General features: G+C 38.2%; 1 protein-coding gene across 5 annotated transcripts in view; it reads left to right on the forward strand.

Annotated features, from left to right (window-relative positions):
• The window catches only part of CEP85L (centrosomal protein 85 like), a 251,083-nt gene that overhangs the window by 104,965 nt on the left and 130,650 nt on the right, over positions 1-15,468 (forward strand). For all 5 annotated transcript variants that reach the window (XM_063443477.1, XM_063443474.1, XM_063443476.1 and 2 more), the window contains exon 2: positions 9,081-9,242. In XM_063443477.1, the coding sequence (XP_063299547.1) occupies positions 9,081-9,242 (162 nt within the window). The remainder of the gene's footprint in view (positions 1-9,080; positions 9,243-15,468) is intronic.

Genomic DNA, 15,468 nt, shown 5'->3' on the forward strand with positions numbered 1-15,468 from the left:
TTTCCATGGCTATAATTACAAATAATTGGTATTGTGGCATTAGATTCTATCTTATTCTTTTTTGTATTCTTCAATAAGTTATCTCTTTTTATTATTGATACTTCGTTAAGTGCATTTGACAAAACATCTTGTTTATAACCTTTTTCAAGGAAATTATTTTCCAATTTTTGTGCCTGTTTAATGAATTCTACTTCCTCAGTGCAATTTCTTTTAATTCTAATAAATTGTGATTTAGGGATTCCCTTTAACCAGGGTGTAAAATGACAGCTTGTGGTGTAAATAAAACTATTAACATCTACCCGTTTAAAATGGGTGCTTGTTTTTATCTTATTGTCTTCTACATAAATATTAAGATCCAAAAAATTTACTTTAAGTTTACTAATATCTGTGGATAAAATGATACCCCAATTATTGGAGTTAAGTGAATTTATAAAACTAGTTAAAGATTCCTCCGTGCCTTCCCAAATAAAGAATAGATCATCTATATAACGGCGATAGGTAACGAGACCCGCTGCCCAGCCGGCCCCATAATGGACAAACTGGAGCTCCCCGTATGCCATAAATAAATTGGCATAGCTAGGCGCGAATCTCGTTCCCATCGCCGTTCCACATGCCTGGAGATAAAAGTTGCCATCGTACCAAAAATAATTGCTTGTCAAAATTAGAAGGATCCCTTCCATAATAAAATTAATTTGATCAATTGAGAAATCGTTAGATTGCTCTAAAAAATGTCTCGTGGCAGTGCAACCTCTATCATGTTCAATAATGGTGTAGAGGGAACTAAAGTCTGCGGTTACTAGGAAACAATTTTCATTCCACACTAGTTGATTTATATGCCTCAAAATGTCACCTGTATCTTTTAAATAACTAGGTGTACGTTGTACCAAAGGTTGCAGGCATCGATCTATATATTCGGAAAGTCTACATGATATAGATCCAATGCCTGAAACTATAGGTCTTCCCGGGGGTTGGGTGGGATTTTTATGGACCTTAGGTAGATGGTATAGTACCGGAATTTTTGGGAAATCTATTTTTAAATAATTAAATTATTTTTGGTTTAGAATACCTTTTTTTATAACCCTTCTCTAGGTACTTATGGAATTTTTCTTTTAATTCTTTAGTGGGGTCTACTTTTAATTGTTTATATGTGTTATCATCGTCCAATAATCTCTGAGATTCTTTGTTATAGTTCTCCAATGTCATGAGGACTACCCCCCCCCCCCCCCCTTATCCGCTGGTTTAATGACTATTGAATTGTCTTTCTGGAATTTGTTTAGGGCCATACGTTCTTTTTTGGTGAGATTCTGCTGATATTTATTGGGTTTCTTAATTTTGTTGAGATCCTTTAATACCATTTTTTCAAAAGTTACCATTTCGCTTGATATCAAATTCTTAGGGTAAAATTTAGATTTTTCTTTTAGATTAGTATGTTTGTAATTGTCTTGAGAATTTTCAAAATTAGTCATGATGGGATTCTTTTGAAAGAATTTTTTTAAACATAACGTTCTTTTGAATCTATTGAGATCAACATATGTGTTGAATTTGTTTAAGCTTTTAGTTGGTGCAAATTTAAGGCCCTTCTGTAGTAGTTTGATTTGAGGGGTATAAAACCAGTGTTACTGTGTTATGCATAAAGTTTGACACTATAGCAATCCTGAGATGCTTTTAAAGGCTATTTGCTTTTTAAAACCTCCTATTGTTTTGTTTTTGTCCTGCATATAAATCACATACAATTGGATTAATGCTAGTAGTTTGTTCACAAAAGGTCCTCAGATTTAGAATTTACAGACTGGATAAATCTCCAATTTAAGTTTAAAGGAAGCTATTTATGCATTGCTTGAATCATGGAAACAATATAATAAAATGTTGGCTACACTTGTCTTATAACAGGAACATGCATAATACTACAAAGACAAAAAAGGATTTAGCCAAAGAACTCGAGGCTTGATAAATGTATATCTGAGAAACGGAACTTTATTTAAACAATATTGTGTACCGTACTTGTAATTATATAGATGGCACTGTCTTCAGTGTATGAAACACACTATTTATCAGAGAATATGAACAAACAGGGGCAAGTGAGAGTTGCCTTTGACATTCCCAGGAATCTCTATTTCAACAACCCTCAGGTGCTGGTGGGGTGATGCAGAGTGTCCAGCAATGTATGTGCCAAGAAATATTAAAAAGGCAAGGGTAAACGTTGTTGGGGGGGAAAAAAAAAAAAAAAAACGGACCGCAAGGGAGCATTTAATGTGCCCTGCACTGGCTGTAGCTGCAGACTACATGGGCTGCTACGTTAGCAGTCATGACGTTTGCCCGTGGCAGGTCTAGAGGTTAAAAAACAAAGCTTCCTGCCCATCGCTTTTTTCTTTAGATATTGGGAGACAGAAATTCCACTTCTCTGTGCTGCCAAGGGATTTGTTATCCGAGGACTATCAATATATACATAAAGTAAATGTCAAATTGTATCTATAGGTTTGCTAGTATTATTGTCCTTTAGAGCAATATTCACTAAAAGATAGACCATGACCTGCAGGAAAAAAATGTATTCGACACAACACTACAATCCATTTGTTAATGTCTTGATTGAATATTTGTTGTTACCATGATTTCAAATAGATATATATTTTACTTTACATTTTTACATTATATAGAATATTTAAAGTGTAGATGTTTTGGTGTTTCCTACCAAAAATAAGTTCTCATTTATTTATTTTTTTACAATGTTTTAGTGTGAACCTGCTATTCACAAATCGTGTGGATGACAAGTTCCCATTCTGGTAGGTATAAATTCAGCCATTACATGGATCTGATGAATTCGTAAGTAAATAGCTCTGATGATGCACTTTTCTTGAATCCTGGAATTGTGTGTGTATTTCACAATGTCGGTTGTGGGTGTAGTTTTTACTGCTGTGCCAATATCATATGACAAAGCCACAGAAGGTCAAACTAATGTATACACCAATAGGCATCAAATGTAGCCAAGTTGTGAAAAAAAAAAAAAGCCCTCCAATGCTTTGTGTGTTTGCAACAGTTTTGCACAATGCAGAACATAATAGCACAGAAATTCAGAAATTGTGCAAACCTTAAAAGATTTTTGCCAATTTTGTTATTTTTGACCTAAATCTTGCTAGCAGATTGTTAGTGTACCAGAATTCACTTGCTGAATAAATCCACTCATTCTACTTGCCTTTAAAAGAAAAGAACCTTTTTTAAAAAAAATATGTTCTACTTTATCACAAACTTTGAAAACCTTCTGGGGATCACCATTTAAATCAGGAGTATTGAACTGAAAGACCCCTGATAGTGTTCGACTACAACTCTTATAATGCTCTGCTGGTATTTTTAATGCAGTCCGTTAAAATACCATCTGGGGTACTGCTTTGTGACGCTCGTGATTTACAGTGTTAGACATATAGCTGTACAGTTAAGCTGAAAGAGTTAATGGTCCAGCCTGATACAAGTCTGCCTGCAGTATTCATTCTTTTGTAGAATGCATGGAGTGGACAGAATGATGAGGTCATGCAACTATGATCTAAACCCTTAATGAGAACCATATGGTATTTGACTGTACCCTGCACTTAGTCCAATACAAAGAGATTTTCAATAACTTTTTTGACAAACAAAAATGAAAATCTTGTTGCCATTCTGTTTGATTGCAATCTAAGTATAGTTTATGTGACGCAGCATGGTTAATATGTTCTGTTAGATATATTATCACGTTAAGGAAGCCACACATATTTTAAGAAATGTGCATCTGGTGTTTATCTGAATATGTTTGAGACAAGCAACTTTGACAGTTTTTTTTTTTTATTTTCAGACCATAGAATTCCATTTTTCATAAAGATTGGAATAGTCTTGAAAGCTCACACTCTAAATGTGTTTTTTGAGCCAATCAAGTCTTTGCTTTTTTTGTTTGTTTTCATAGCCAACATGATACAGAATAAAATTACTTTAAGCAGGATATGGTTTACAGTTCAAGTTACACATGGCACATTTTGTATTTTTGCATTTTTTTAGATTCTGGTTTCTCGACTGGTGGTATGCGGACCCCGGGGAGTACGCACACCAAAAGCATGGTTACGCCATGAACTGGTTGACTGTCCACCTTACAAAAGGCTGTCGGCTCTGTGTTAAGGCAGAGTAGGCTACAAATACAGTGTCTAGGGGGAGGTTTTAGCTGTGTGGTGAGGGTAATCTTTGTGCTCTTCCAGCACTGCTCCTTACATGAGCCCTGCGGTAATGTCCGGAGCCAGGTTATGTTGTCATTCTGGCCCTGACATCCCTAAACTGCGCGCAAAGGAGCTGAGCACGAAGACCGTGAATGTGACAGCAGCCACAATAGATCCCAGGGAAAGGATCCACTCCTGTTCTTGAAAAGGTAGGGAGGCTGGATGGACTTAAATACAAATAATTTCTGTATGTGAGTGTCTATCAGCGAGAGTGTGTGTCAGCGAGTGTCAAACTGGTGTGTGTGTATGTCAGTAAGTGTGTCAGTGTGTTATTGTCCTCTGTGTGTAACTATTATTTGTGTATTATATTTTCTTTTTGTGAATTTTATACTTCAGTACTTGTGTATGTATTTCCTTACATAGACAATATTATGTCATATTTATTTAAACATATTCTTTACTACCTTTTAATCAGACGTATTCTTCAATAAGGGATTCACTTAAAGTGCCAATATAGTCATCAGAACCACTACAGCTAAATGTAGTTATTCTGGTGTGTATAGTATGTTCCCGTAGGCATTTTCATGTAAACACTGCATTTTCGAAGAAAACAGCAGGCATCATGGGTACAGGAGAACAAAATGGCTGCATCCAGATATTGAGATCCAGCTGATATAAATAAAGGCAAGTGTCAGGGTGAGAGTATAATCATTAAAGGGACACTGCCAGACCTCTTCATCTCAATGAAGTAGTCTGAGTAAAGTGCTCCTGTCCCCTTAACTCATGTGACTGTCTTCCATATAGTTCCTAGAGGCATTTCCTGCATTCTCACGGAGTTTAACTCTGTAAAACGACATTGGACGTCCTCACTCTTTGCATGAAGACATTTAGCATCTTCAAAATCCCCATAAGCATTGATCCAATGCTTTTCTATGGGGAAGGGCTAATGGGCTCATGTCGTTTGCCACACATGCGCATTAGGTTCCTCTGTCTGTGATGTCGCAGGAGAAGAGCGTTCCAGTATAGAGGGACCTTGGTGCTGGAAACAGGAAGTTGGGTGAGAGGGATTTTTAACCCTTCAATCACCGGTTGAGGAGCCAGGAAGGCAGTGAAGATATAGCGTTAGGAATACAGTTTTTTTTTTTATTTCTAATGCTTTAGCGTTCCTTTAAGATACAGGAGGCATATTTTAAAGCACTGCAGAGTAAATTGGTGCTATATAAATACAGATTATAACAATAAGCAAGAAAAAAAATAAATGCCTGAACCACTTAAAAGTGTGATTCTGTACAATATAAGTGTAGCAAATACATTGAACTGAACATGAACCCATTCTAAATGTTGAATTATGTAGTGAGATGGAGAATAGTTATTGCCAGAGTACTGCACAATTTCGTATTGGACGGTAAAATTTATTGTTACAAAGTACTGTAACTGTTAGGATCTACAAAAAAGATCTTGAGCATGTGTTATTGCTGTTACTAATTACTTGGCAATTCATATAGAAAAAAATCTCCAGTGTTAAGTTACATATGTGGTGCTTAGTCTATGGGCTAGTTAGTGTGTGTATATAATAACAGAAATAATATATATTTTTTTGTTTTCTGCTATAATGCCTGTAGTATTCGGTTATGTTCCATTGATTCGTGGTCATCTAGTGTGCAGTGATGTGTCAAACAATTTGCTGGAACACTACAGGCTATGTTTGCCCTTAAATATTACCTTAGGGTATTGTGCCCTTCTGTTGAGCAGCAGACTGCCAGGTGCCCTTGAAGATAACATACAAGTTCACACAGCTGGTCGTCCCATAGACATAAACCCTTTTCATCAATTTCCAAGAGAGTCAGAATTATTCACGAAACTGGGAATTGTTAGTATTTAACAGTGAATTGCAAATTTAAGGCTGAAATAACTGAACTGGAAAAATAATTAAATTGAGAAATTCTTCTAGCTTTATTTTGCTCTAAATTTCACTAGTCCATTCCTTTTATACTACCATATTTACTGGGTAATCCTATTGTATTACTCTGCTGAGGATAAAGTGTATGTTCCATAGGTATTGTTTTGTTTACTAGTAATATCTGCCTATTTTGATCTGCTTGTGTGTTGCTGCTTCAATGCTGTGGGTTATAAAATCTCTGACTGCAGTAAAAATAACTTAGAGCTCGATTGCAGGCCTTTTAAATGATTACACTGCAATCTGCTACTCAGGCTGCTGAAATCATTAGCTCTGTCTCAAGGTTCTTTGAGGCGAATAATTGCATGCCTTTCTGGCAACCATATGGTGATTGGCATTTAGTTCAGTTGTAGGGATTGTAAATTCTTGACTGACACAAACAGGCCATGATAGGAATATATTTTAGAAGGTATAAACACAGCCCACTATACCTACCGTAGATATCCTGCAATTCTGTATCGGTACCCTGCTAGGCCTGTTCGAGCTTGAACGTTTCTTCGTGTGTCACTAACAGAGAATTGTGCCTCCCACCCTCCCCCCTTAAAATTACAGTTGCCAGCCAGGAGTGTCTCTTGCTCCCTTCTTTTAAATGGAGTCACTACCCAGGACTTTTAATCTTAGTTTTTTGTTTGTTTTTTTTGTTGTTATAATAGATGTATCTCTCTCTAGATTTGTATTTACTAAACCTATAAAATCATCAGTTTTATTTTGTTTACAGCAGCAGAAAACTACTGTATCAGCATGTTTGCATAGAGTGGTGCAGGTAGCTTGTGCAGGAAAGATAGCATGATCTCATTTCTATGAATATAAATTATTTTCGGCATTAATATAGTGCCAACTTATTCCGCAGTGCTTTACAGTGTTATAAAGGGGGTAAATGTAACAATAGTTACATTAAACAAATACAAAATGTTAAAGGAGAAATAGGTTGATGAGGTCCCTGCTCAAATGAGCTTACAGTCTAGAGCAGGGCTTGACAAATATCAGGCGTGGGATTTGTGAGCCTGTTCAGCCTCAGACGTAACTGGCTGCCCAAAAGCGGGGGCGGGCAGTCGGCTTACTGCAGGCTAAGGCATGCAACTGACTGAGGGAGAGGAGCTGTAATCTCCCTGCTCTGCTCCCTCGCGTGCCTTTTAGTGCTGCCGGGAGTCTGGTATTGATGTCACTCCAGCCACCGGCTCATTTAACGGTGCACATGAGGGAGCTAGTAGGGAGATGAAAGCAGCCCCACTGGACCCCAGTGAAAGCCTATCCACTCCAGGTCTCCAAAGATGGGGAGGCTGGGGGGTTTAAATTTTAAAAAAATATTCTGTGAGTGTGTCTGTGAATGTGTGTGTGTGTCGGTCAGCGAATGTGTGTTCCCTCCAATCGCATGGGAAAGGCGTTTTTACTCACCATTTTCCCCACGCTGTGCTGGTTATGCCGCGGCTGGTCCCATCTCCATGGCTGAGATCATCAATCTTGATGATCCCAGTCAATCCAATGCTTCCCCATAGGAAAGCATTGGGAAACTATTGCGCATGCATGGCAAAATGCCACTGCGCCAATTTAACTTCGCATAGAGAGATACTGAATCAATGCATCCCTATAGGGAACATTACCTTAGGTGCTTCACAGTGTGAAGCACTGAACCAGGAAGCACCTCTAGAGGCTGTCGCTAGAGGTATCACCAGGCAGCAATGTAAACACTGCCTTTTGTCTGAAAAGTCAGTGTTTACATTTGAAAGCATTCAGGGGCAGGATATAGACTTCGGAACAACTACATTAAGATGTAGTGGTTCTGGTGACTATAGTGTCAGTTTAAGAATTGTATTTTTGGTGTTGATTTATCTGGCTCCTAACTTTTCTAGCTGGCTCCTTTGGATTCCAAATTTGTCAAGCCCTGGTCTAGAGGATAAATATCATGCTCTACCAACCCCTCCCTGCTTGAACTAGTTCAGTGCTGGAAATGGTGACTTTAAAACTTTTCAGGGGATATTTACAGGTTTACTTCTGTGAAAATTCCTCTGTACCCTATTTACAGTAGTATGGTAATATGATGCTCGATTTTGATTTTGGTCTGTGATGTTGGTTCCTCATACCCTAATATATATATTCCACCTGTCCGATTTGGAATTCTAAATACTGATTTCTTTCCAGACCCGTGCATTCATTCACACTAGCTTCATATTGATACTAGAGCAATTTACACACCTATTCACATATAACCACAGGTTGTCATCCCATAAATTAAATACCTCCAGTAGAGGATTCATAATTTTCATTGTCTCATTGAAATACAGGTTAAAATGCACAGAAGATAGTCAGAATATTTTAGAGACTGTTTGATTTGGTTATTGTTATATTTTAAACACGACTTGACCGCATTATTTGTATCTAAATATGTGCATTAAAGGATCACTATAGTGTCCGGAAAACTACGCGGTTTTCCTGACACTATGGTACCCTGAGGGTGCCCCCACCCTCAGGGTCCCCCTCCGGCTGGGCTGAAGGGGTTAAAACCCCTTCAGCAGCTTACCTTAATCCATCGCCAGGCTCTCTCGGCGCTGGTGACCTCTCCTCCCCCACTGACGTCAGCGGAGCCGCATGCGCGTCAATTGCTGCACACGCATTCAAGCTGTCAATAGGAAAGCATGTTTCAATGCTTTCTTATGGACTCTCTGCGTTATGGAGGCATAATATGCCTCCAGCGTCGCAAATGCGCGTCTAGTGGCTGTCCGGAAGACAGCCATTAGAGGCTGGCTTAACCCTGCAATGTAAACATAGCAGTTTCTCTGAAACTGCTATGTTTGCATCTGAAGGGTTAAAACCTGAGGGACCTGGCACCCAGATCAATTTATTGAGCTGAAGTGGTCTGGGTGACTAGTGTCCCTTAAATTTTTTCCCCTGTGCTGCTGAGTAGTGTAATGTGATTGGTAGATGTCTAATGACCTTTTTATTGTGTGTTGCAGGCTCTGATTATCCATCCACTGGGTGGCTTCCTGGAACAGATGCCCTCTGGCATACTTCAACAGCTCCATCCACTGGTAGAAGTAACCACGTACGGCGACTTAGCATCACTTCTGACAGTGGAGATACTGGAATAGGCACCTCCTGCTCCGACAGCCTGGAAGGTGAGTGAGGGTCAAGTTTCTGATTCACAAAGAAGATAATCCTTGGGTCATATAGTAATGAATGGTGTAAGTGCTTCCCGACTTGTGAAGGTGAGAATTACTTGCCCATGCACAGAGGAACAGTGGTGTGGAATCTCTCGAAATCCACACACAGGGTTATTCACTACAGGGAAAACTGCTGGGAATTCAAAGTGAATTTTCCCATTTTAGGCTAAAATAACCAATCTGGTTCATAGGTGACTTGAAGAATTTCTCCAGTTCAATTATTTTGGCCTTAAACGTAATTTAAACAATTCACCTTGCATTTCCGACAATTCTCATTTTAGTGAATAACACCAATATAAACAAGGAATTGTAGCAAATGAAAAGCCTACTTAAAAATTGAAGGCCTGTGCAGCTGAGTTGTCCTTCCCTTTTATATCTTATTTCAGTTTGCTACGATTCTGTTTGTTTTTCCTGATATTTCAAGAGACACTCTGCGCACCAATACCACTTTAATACATTTGATAGGTTTTGACCTAATTAATTTGCTGTATTTTTTTGCATGCTCAATTATTTATAGTTATTGCATAAAATAAATGTTTTGCGTAATGCTGCACCATAAGACTTCCTTCTCAAAAAGATGTGCACACAGCTCTGCCACGGACAGTACTGAATGATATGAGCAACAAAAAAAAATCTGCATTAGAAGGAGATGACACCCAGAGAGGCATTAAGTAAGGATACACCCAGAAAGGCATATAGTAAGGATACTAGTTATAGTAGTCGCCTGCAGCCAGGTTGTGAATTAAAAACCGCTCGCTGCTATTGAAGCTGAGACCATGGTCATTCCTTTTTATAAGGAAGTCTTTCAGTCATGAGGGGGCGTGGCTAAGGAGACAGGCTTATGATGCAGCATTCTGTTAATAGTTTTTGCACAAATAAATACAAGTTTAAGATTTGAGCATGCAAGAATATAGCTCATTAGTGAGACCAAATTCTATCTAATGCATTAAAGTGGTAATAGTGCATCGGGGGTTCCTTTAACCCCTTAAGGACCAAACTTCTGGAATAAAAGGGAATCATGACATGTCACACGTGTCATGTGTCCTTAAGGGGTTAACCTTACATATCTAATATATGTTGACACCCGACACTGCTATATTCACAAAAAAATATGATATTCGTGTTTTTGATAAAAGACTGCCTTTTATTTTGTCTTCACCTTACATTTCTGACCTGACAATTAACTCAGAGGAAAGAGCATGGATTTTTATGGAATTATTGTCAGGACTTACTAGTAGGTCTGCATTTAAGACCGGTTAACATCATCTGTTCCTTTTTCTGGTTGTTGTAATGACTATATAGATTATTAATTGGCATTCTCAATACATATTTTAACACTCTGTATTGAATTGTGTAAACATCTAAAGCAGATGAAATGATAAAGAACACTGATGTAGAAATTGTGGGATGATTTGGCCTTTGCACCCTTGAACCCAGCCTGCAGTCTTATTGTGCACTGTGAGCCAATTGAATACCAGCCAATCAGGGGACACTGGTGACATCACAGATGTTCTCATCCCGTCAAATCCTTGAAATTACATATTTCTTTTGTTTGTCCAATGTGTGAGTGAATCGTTTTGAAGACTTTGTGTGCATGTTTTGAATTTATTTTTTTCTAGTTTACATTTTTGTGTGTAGTGCATATCTGTATATGTTCCATGGATGTGTGTTATTGTGCATTATGTTTTGTATTTGTTTATACATGTGTGTAGAAATATCTTTTCAAACCAGCAGATTTTGTTTTTTAATCCATTCTACATGGTGAGTGACCTCACACAGGGAAATAAAAAAATAAAAGCATACTCTAAGCACAACAAAGTAACTTTATTTTAATGAACCAGTTTTTGTGTAGAAATCTTGCACCTGCAATATCACGGCTCAGTTCTATATTTAGGAGAAAAATCTATTTTCCTAGCTACATCTCTCCTGGTTGTGACTTACACAGGCTGCATTACAAAAAAAATCATTTTCAATCAGATCTTACAGCACAGGGCATTTACTATAGAAGTTCTTATCTCCTGTTCTTTATTTAGGTACAGCTGTTTAGATAATACAATGTTAATTGGTAAATATAGTGTCTCTTGTTCTTTTAATTCAATTTTAAACCCAAACCAGAAACTGAAGCTGGCTAATAAGGCAGGAGATACATTATTTTATTAAATTCCAGGTCAATGTGTGGTTACAGTGTATTAGTGTAGTGCTAAACCTACAGTGTTCTCTAAATGCTCTTATCCATACCCCTATAAATACAATAATAGGAGACAAAGGGCTGTGTAATGCCGAGATGTCCAGGCCTGTGTGAGAGTAGTGAGAGTTATGCGGTGTTTGGGCATGAATCTCCTGGAACTAAAATCTGATACAGAAACTCCAGAACACCGCTGGACTTCCATCATCGCCTGCGTTTTGGTTTTATTCAACTTAGAAGGGCACTGTTCGATGAGATCATTTATCTGGATGAGGGGAACTAGCTCCAGGATAAGACTATTGACTCTGTTCGGTAGTTTGTTCGTTTTCAAATTACCGAACTAGACCGACCACAAGCCCTGATTCTCTGGAACTGTTTTGGGCATGGGGCCATGCCTGCGGTCGGTCAAATAAATGACTTCCATGAAATTCCTGAACTCTCGAAATTACACACACACTGCATTCACTTTATACACACTACATTCACTATACACACACTACATACACTCTGCATTAACTATATATACACACTACGCAAACACTCACTGCATTCACTATACACACTACACAAACACACCCTGCATTCATTATATACACACTGCATCCACTACACAAACACACACAGCTTCCCTGTCTAAACACACTGCATCCACTACATGTGGCATGTATATTTTGTGCATTTACCTTTAGACATAGTTTATTTTTTCCAAATGGTAAATGTACAGGTTATCTATCGGCCTGAAAGTTGACAGATTATCGGTATTGGTATCGGCTCTTAAAAAAAAAAAAAATTGGTCGATCCCTATCACACAGTCACAAAAACAACCAAATAACCGTATCCACAGCTGCCACAATGGGCACTAATATAAAAGGCAGTCATCAGTGTAAATGACAGTAAAATAAATCATTTTCATTTTATATTGTAATCTGAGTGCCTGGCCAATCAGCATCTACTTATAGAAATGCATTGAATCAGCTCTATAAGTTAGTTCAGTGTCTCAATGCAGAAGGTGGAGACAATGAATGGCTGAGGAAGCGCCTCTAGTAGCCATCTGAGGAGTGGTCAGTGGTTATCACTAGGCTGTAATGTAAACACTGAATTCTGATTAGACTGTGTTTACTGCAAAAAGCCTGAAGGGAATGCTTCTATTCACCAGACCAAATACAATAAGCTGTAGTTGTTCTGGTGGCTATACTGTCCATTTTAATGTAAGCTTTGGTCCCAAATAGCTAAAATAATATAACAAATATTTCTAAACATAATGATATTGGGGTTAGACTAAAGTAAGACCAAAATGAACACAGAATTGACTTGGACATTTCCCCCCACTTTAGTGAATAACCCTGTAAGTTTGTTTTGGTTTGGAATTAAAAACAAAAAACAAAAAACAAAAAAACTGTATTCACAAATCATTGTGCAAAAAAAGCAACAATTCTATATTCTGTTTTAAATTCTTTATTTTTTGCTTACAAAAAAATGGAAAACTGTATAATAGGCGGTCATACGTGGGATTGTTTTTTTTTTTGTTTTTTTCTTCAATGTTGCAATGTTTCAATGTTGCATGTATGTTTCCAAAAAGTGTTTGTTCCGTACTTTCAACCTGTTTCTCCATCTGACCACAAAATCCCGTCTTCCTGCCATAGTTGCTTATCCCCCACTTACATTATTTTCTGTTTCGTTACTTTCATTATTGTTCTTGTTTTGAAAACACACAAACTGTGGATATTTGCAATGTGGATACAATTGCTAATTCAAAGCTTCCTGTCAGTGCAGAAAATACTGGGTTGTAGTTCAGATTTTTTTTTTTGTATTTGTTTTTGTATTTTTTTTTGTATTTTTTTTTAGCGACATTTGCTTGTCAGATGATTTTTGGTTGGTATATAATGCAGAATATGCCATGGCAATCAAAGTACTGAGCGGTCTTTATGAAAATTAAAATTAAGTTTGCTTCTTCCCTCATTAGTCTTACTAGTTGTGTAAATGTGAGTATTATTTATATATATATATATATATAATTTTTTTTTTTTTGTTCTACAATAAGAATTTATACTTTACCTGTGTGTGCTTTCCTTGTAATTTGAATAAATACTGGTGCATTAATCCTATTTTTTTTTTTTTTTTTTTTTTACTTCAATGTGGTTTTGTATTCAGTGATCCACATCATTAAAGTTTAAACCTAAAAATGCACATCCATGTATAAAAAGTACAGTGAAATAATGTCTTTTCCCCAACCCCCCCTAGTTAGCCGAGAAAGGTTTTGATCCTAGGATTATGTTTAATATTGTATTAGGGTACTGCCACTTGAATTTTAACTTTAATGAAAAGGAAAGCAGAGAATTTTGTTTCTTAGTTACTCTGTAGCTGGATAAAGTGTAGTTTGACATTCAATATTGGCCCCTACATGAATATTATCAAACAGCTGTAAATAATATTTTATTAATGCAGAGTAGGAAGGGATTAGTCTGTACTTAGCTCCACAGTGTGGTATTAAAAAAAATAAAAATAATAATAATAATAATAAAAACAATACTGTGTTTTTCTAGTTTGTTTTGCCTTAACTTCCTGTGCTTAATTAGCGTGTGTGTCTGGTATTTGTATATTTTATGTGACCATTGTCTGGTATTATATGGTGGACCTCCAGTTACAATTTATTGCCGCCATGGGAAAGAGGCATCTTGAGGTCTAGGTCTGCAATATTGTTGCCCAATTAAAAATATGATATTTTTTTTTTTCTGACTTTCCAAATTCAGTAACCAAAATGCATGATGTAAGACCAAAGCAAAACATGTCCCAATTTTCACACAGATATATCTAAAGCAGAAGTTCCCCTTTCATTTAAGCAGTATCTTTTGTGTCTAGCTAGTGTTGCTAGATAGGATAAGATACTCCAAACATCATTAACCCCTTAAGGACACATGACATGTGTGAGATGTCATGATTCCCTTTTATTCCAGAAGTTTGGTCCTTAAGGGGGACACTATAGTCACTCAGACCACTTACGCTCAATTAAGTGGTCTGGGTGCCAGGTCCCCCAGGTTTTAACCCTGCAGCTGTAAACATAGCAGTTTCAGAGAAACTGCTATGTTTACATTGCAGGGTTAATCCAGCCTCTAGTGGCTGTCTTCCGGACAACCGCTAGAGGCGCTTCTGCTACACTTGATGTGATATTTGCATGCAGAACGTCCATAGGAAAGCATTGAGAAATCTTGTCGCGCATTCCGCTCCACTCGGGAGCTGATGTCTCTGGGGGGGGGGGGGGTAGGAGAGATCACCAGCGCCAAGGGAGCCCGGCGCTGGATTAAAGTAAGTAACTGAAGGGTTCCTAAAGATGATATAGTGTGCGGAAAGCAAGTTTTGTTTTCCTGACACTATAGTGATCCTTTAACAACTTGTGTTCTTTGCCTATGTTATGGTGCACGCAGGGCCGGTGCAAGGATTTTTGGGTACATAGGCGAAGATGAATTTTTCCGCCCCCCCCCCTCCAAAATTAACATCTTCACCTATGTGCCTCCTAACCAGCCCCTCCCTCTTCCCCATCCCTTAGTGTTCCTCCCCCCCCCTCTTTTACCTGTCCCTTGGTTTTTCTCTCCCCTCCCCTCTCTGTCCCTTGGTGCACCCCCCACCCTCTTAGCGGTCACACTCCCCTTCCTGGTGTGCCTCCTACCTGTCTTGTAGCGTTGCGGAGCAGACCCTCTACAGCAGCTTCAGTTTTCTGTACCTGGCTGGACTGACAGGAAGTGCTCTCTCAGTGAGCACCTCCTCTCAGTCTGGCCAGGTACAGGAAAAAGAAGCTCCTGTACTCCGCTCCGCCACGCTACACTCAGTGGTGTATACACACTAACAGCCACACACACTCACTGACAGACACAGACTCACTGATCTGACACACACTCATTCATTGACAGACACACACTCAATCACAAACATACTCTCACTGATTTGACGGACACTCACAAACACACACACACACACTCACAGACACACACACATTCATAC

Source organism: Pelobates fuscus, chromosome 2 (genome assembly GCF_036172605.1).
Source record: "Pelobates fuscus isolate aPelFus1 chromosome 2, aPelFus1.pri, whole genome shotgun sequence".
NCBI classification, from domain to species: Eukaryota; Metazoa; Chordata; class Amphibia; order Anura; family Pelobatidae; genus Pelobates; species Pelobates fuscus.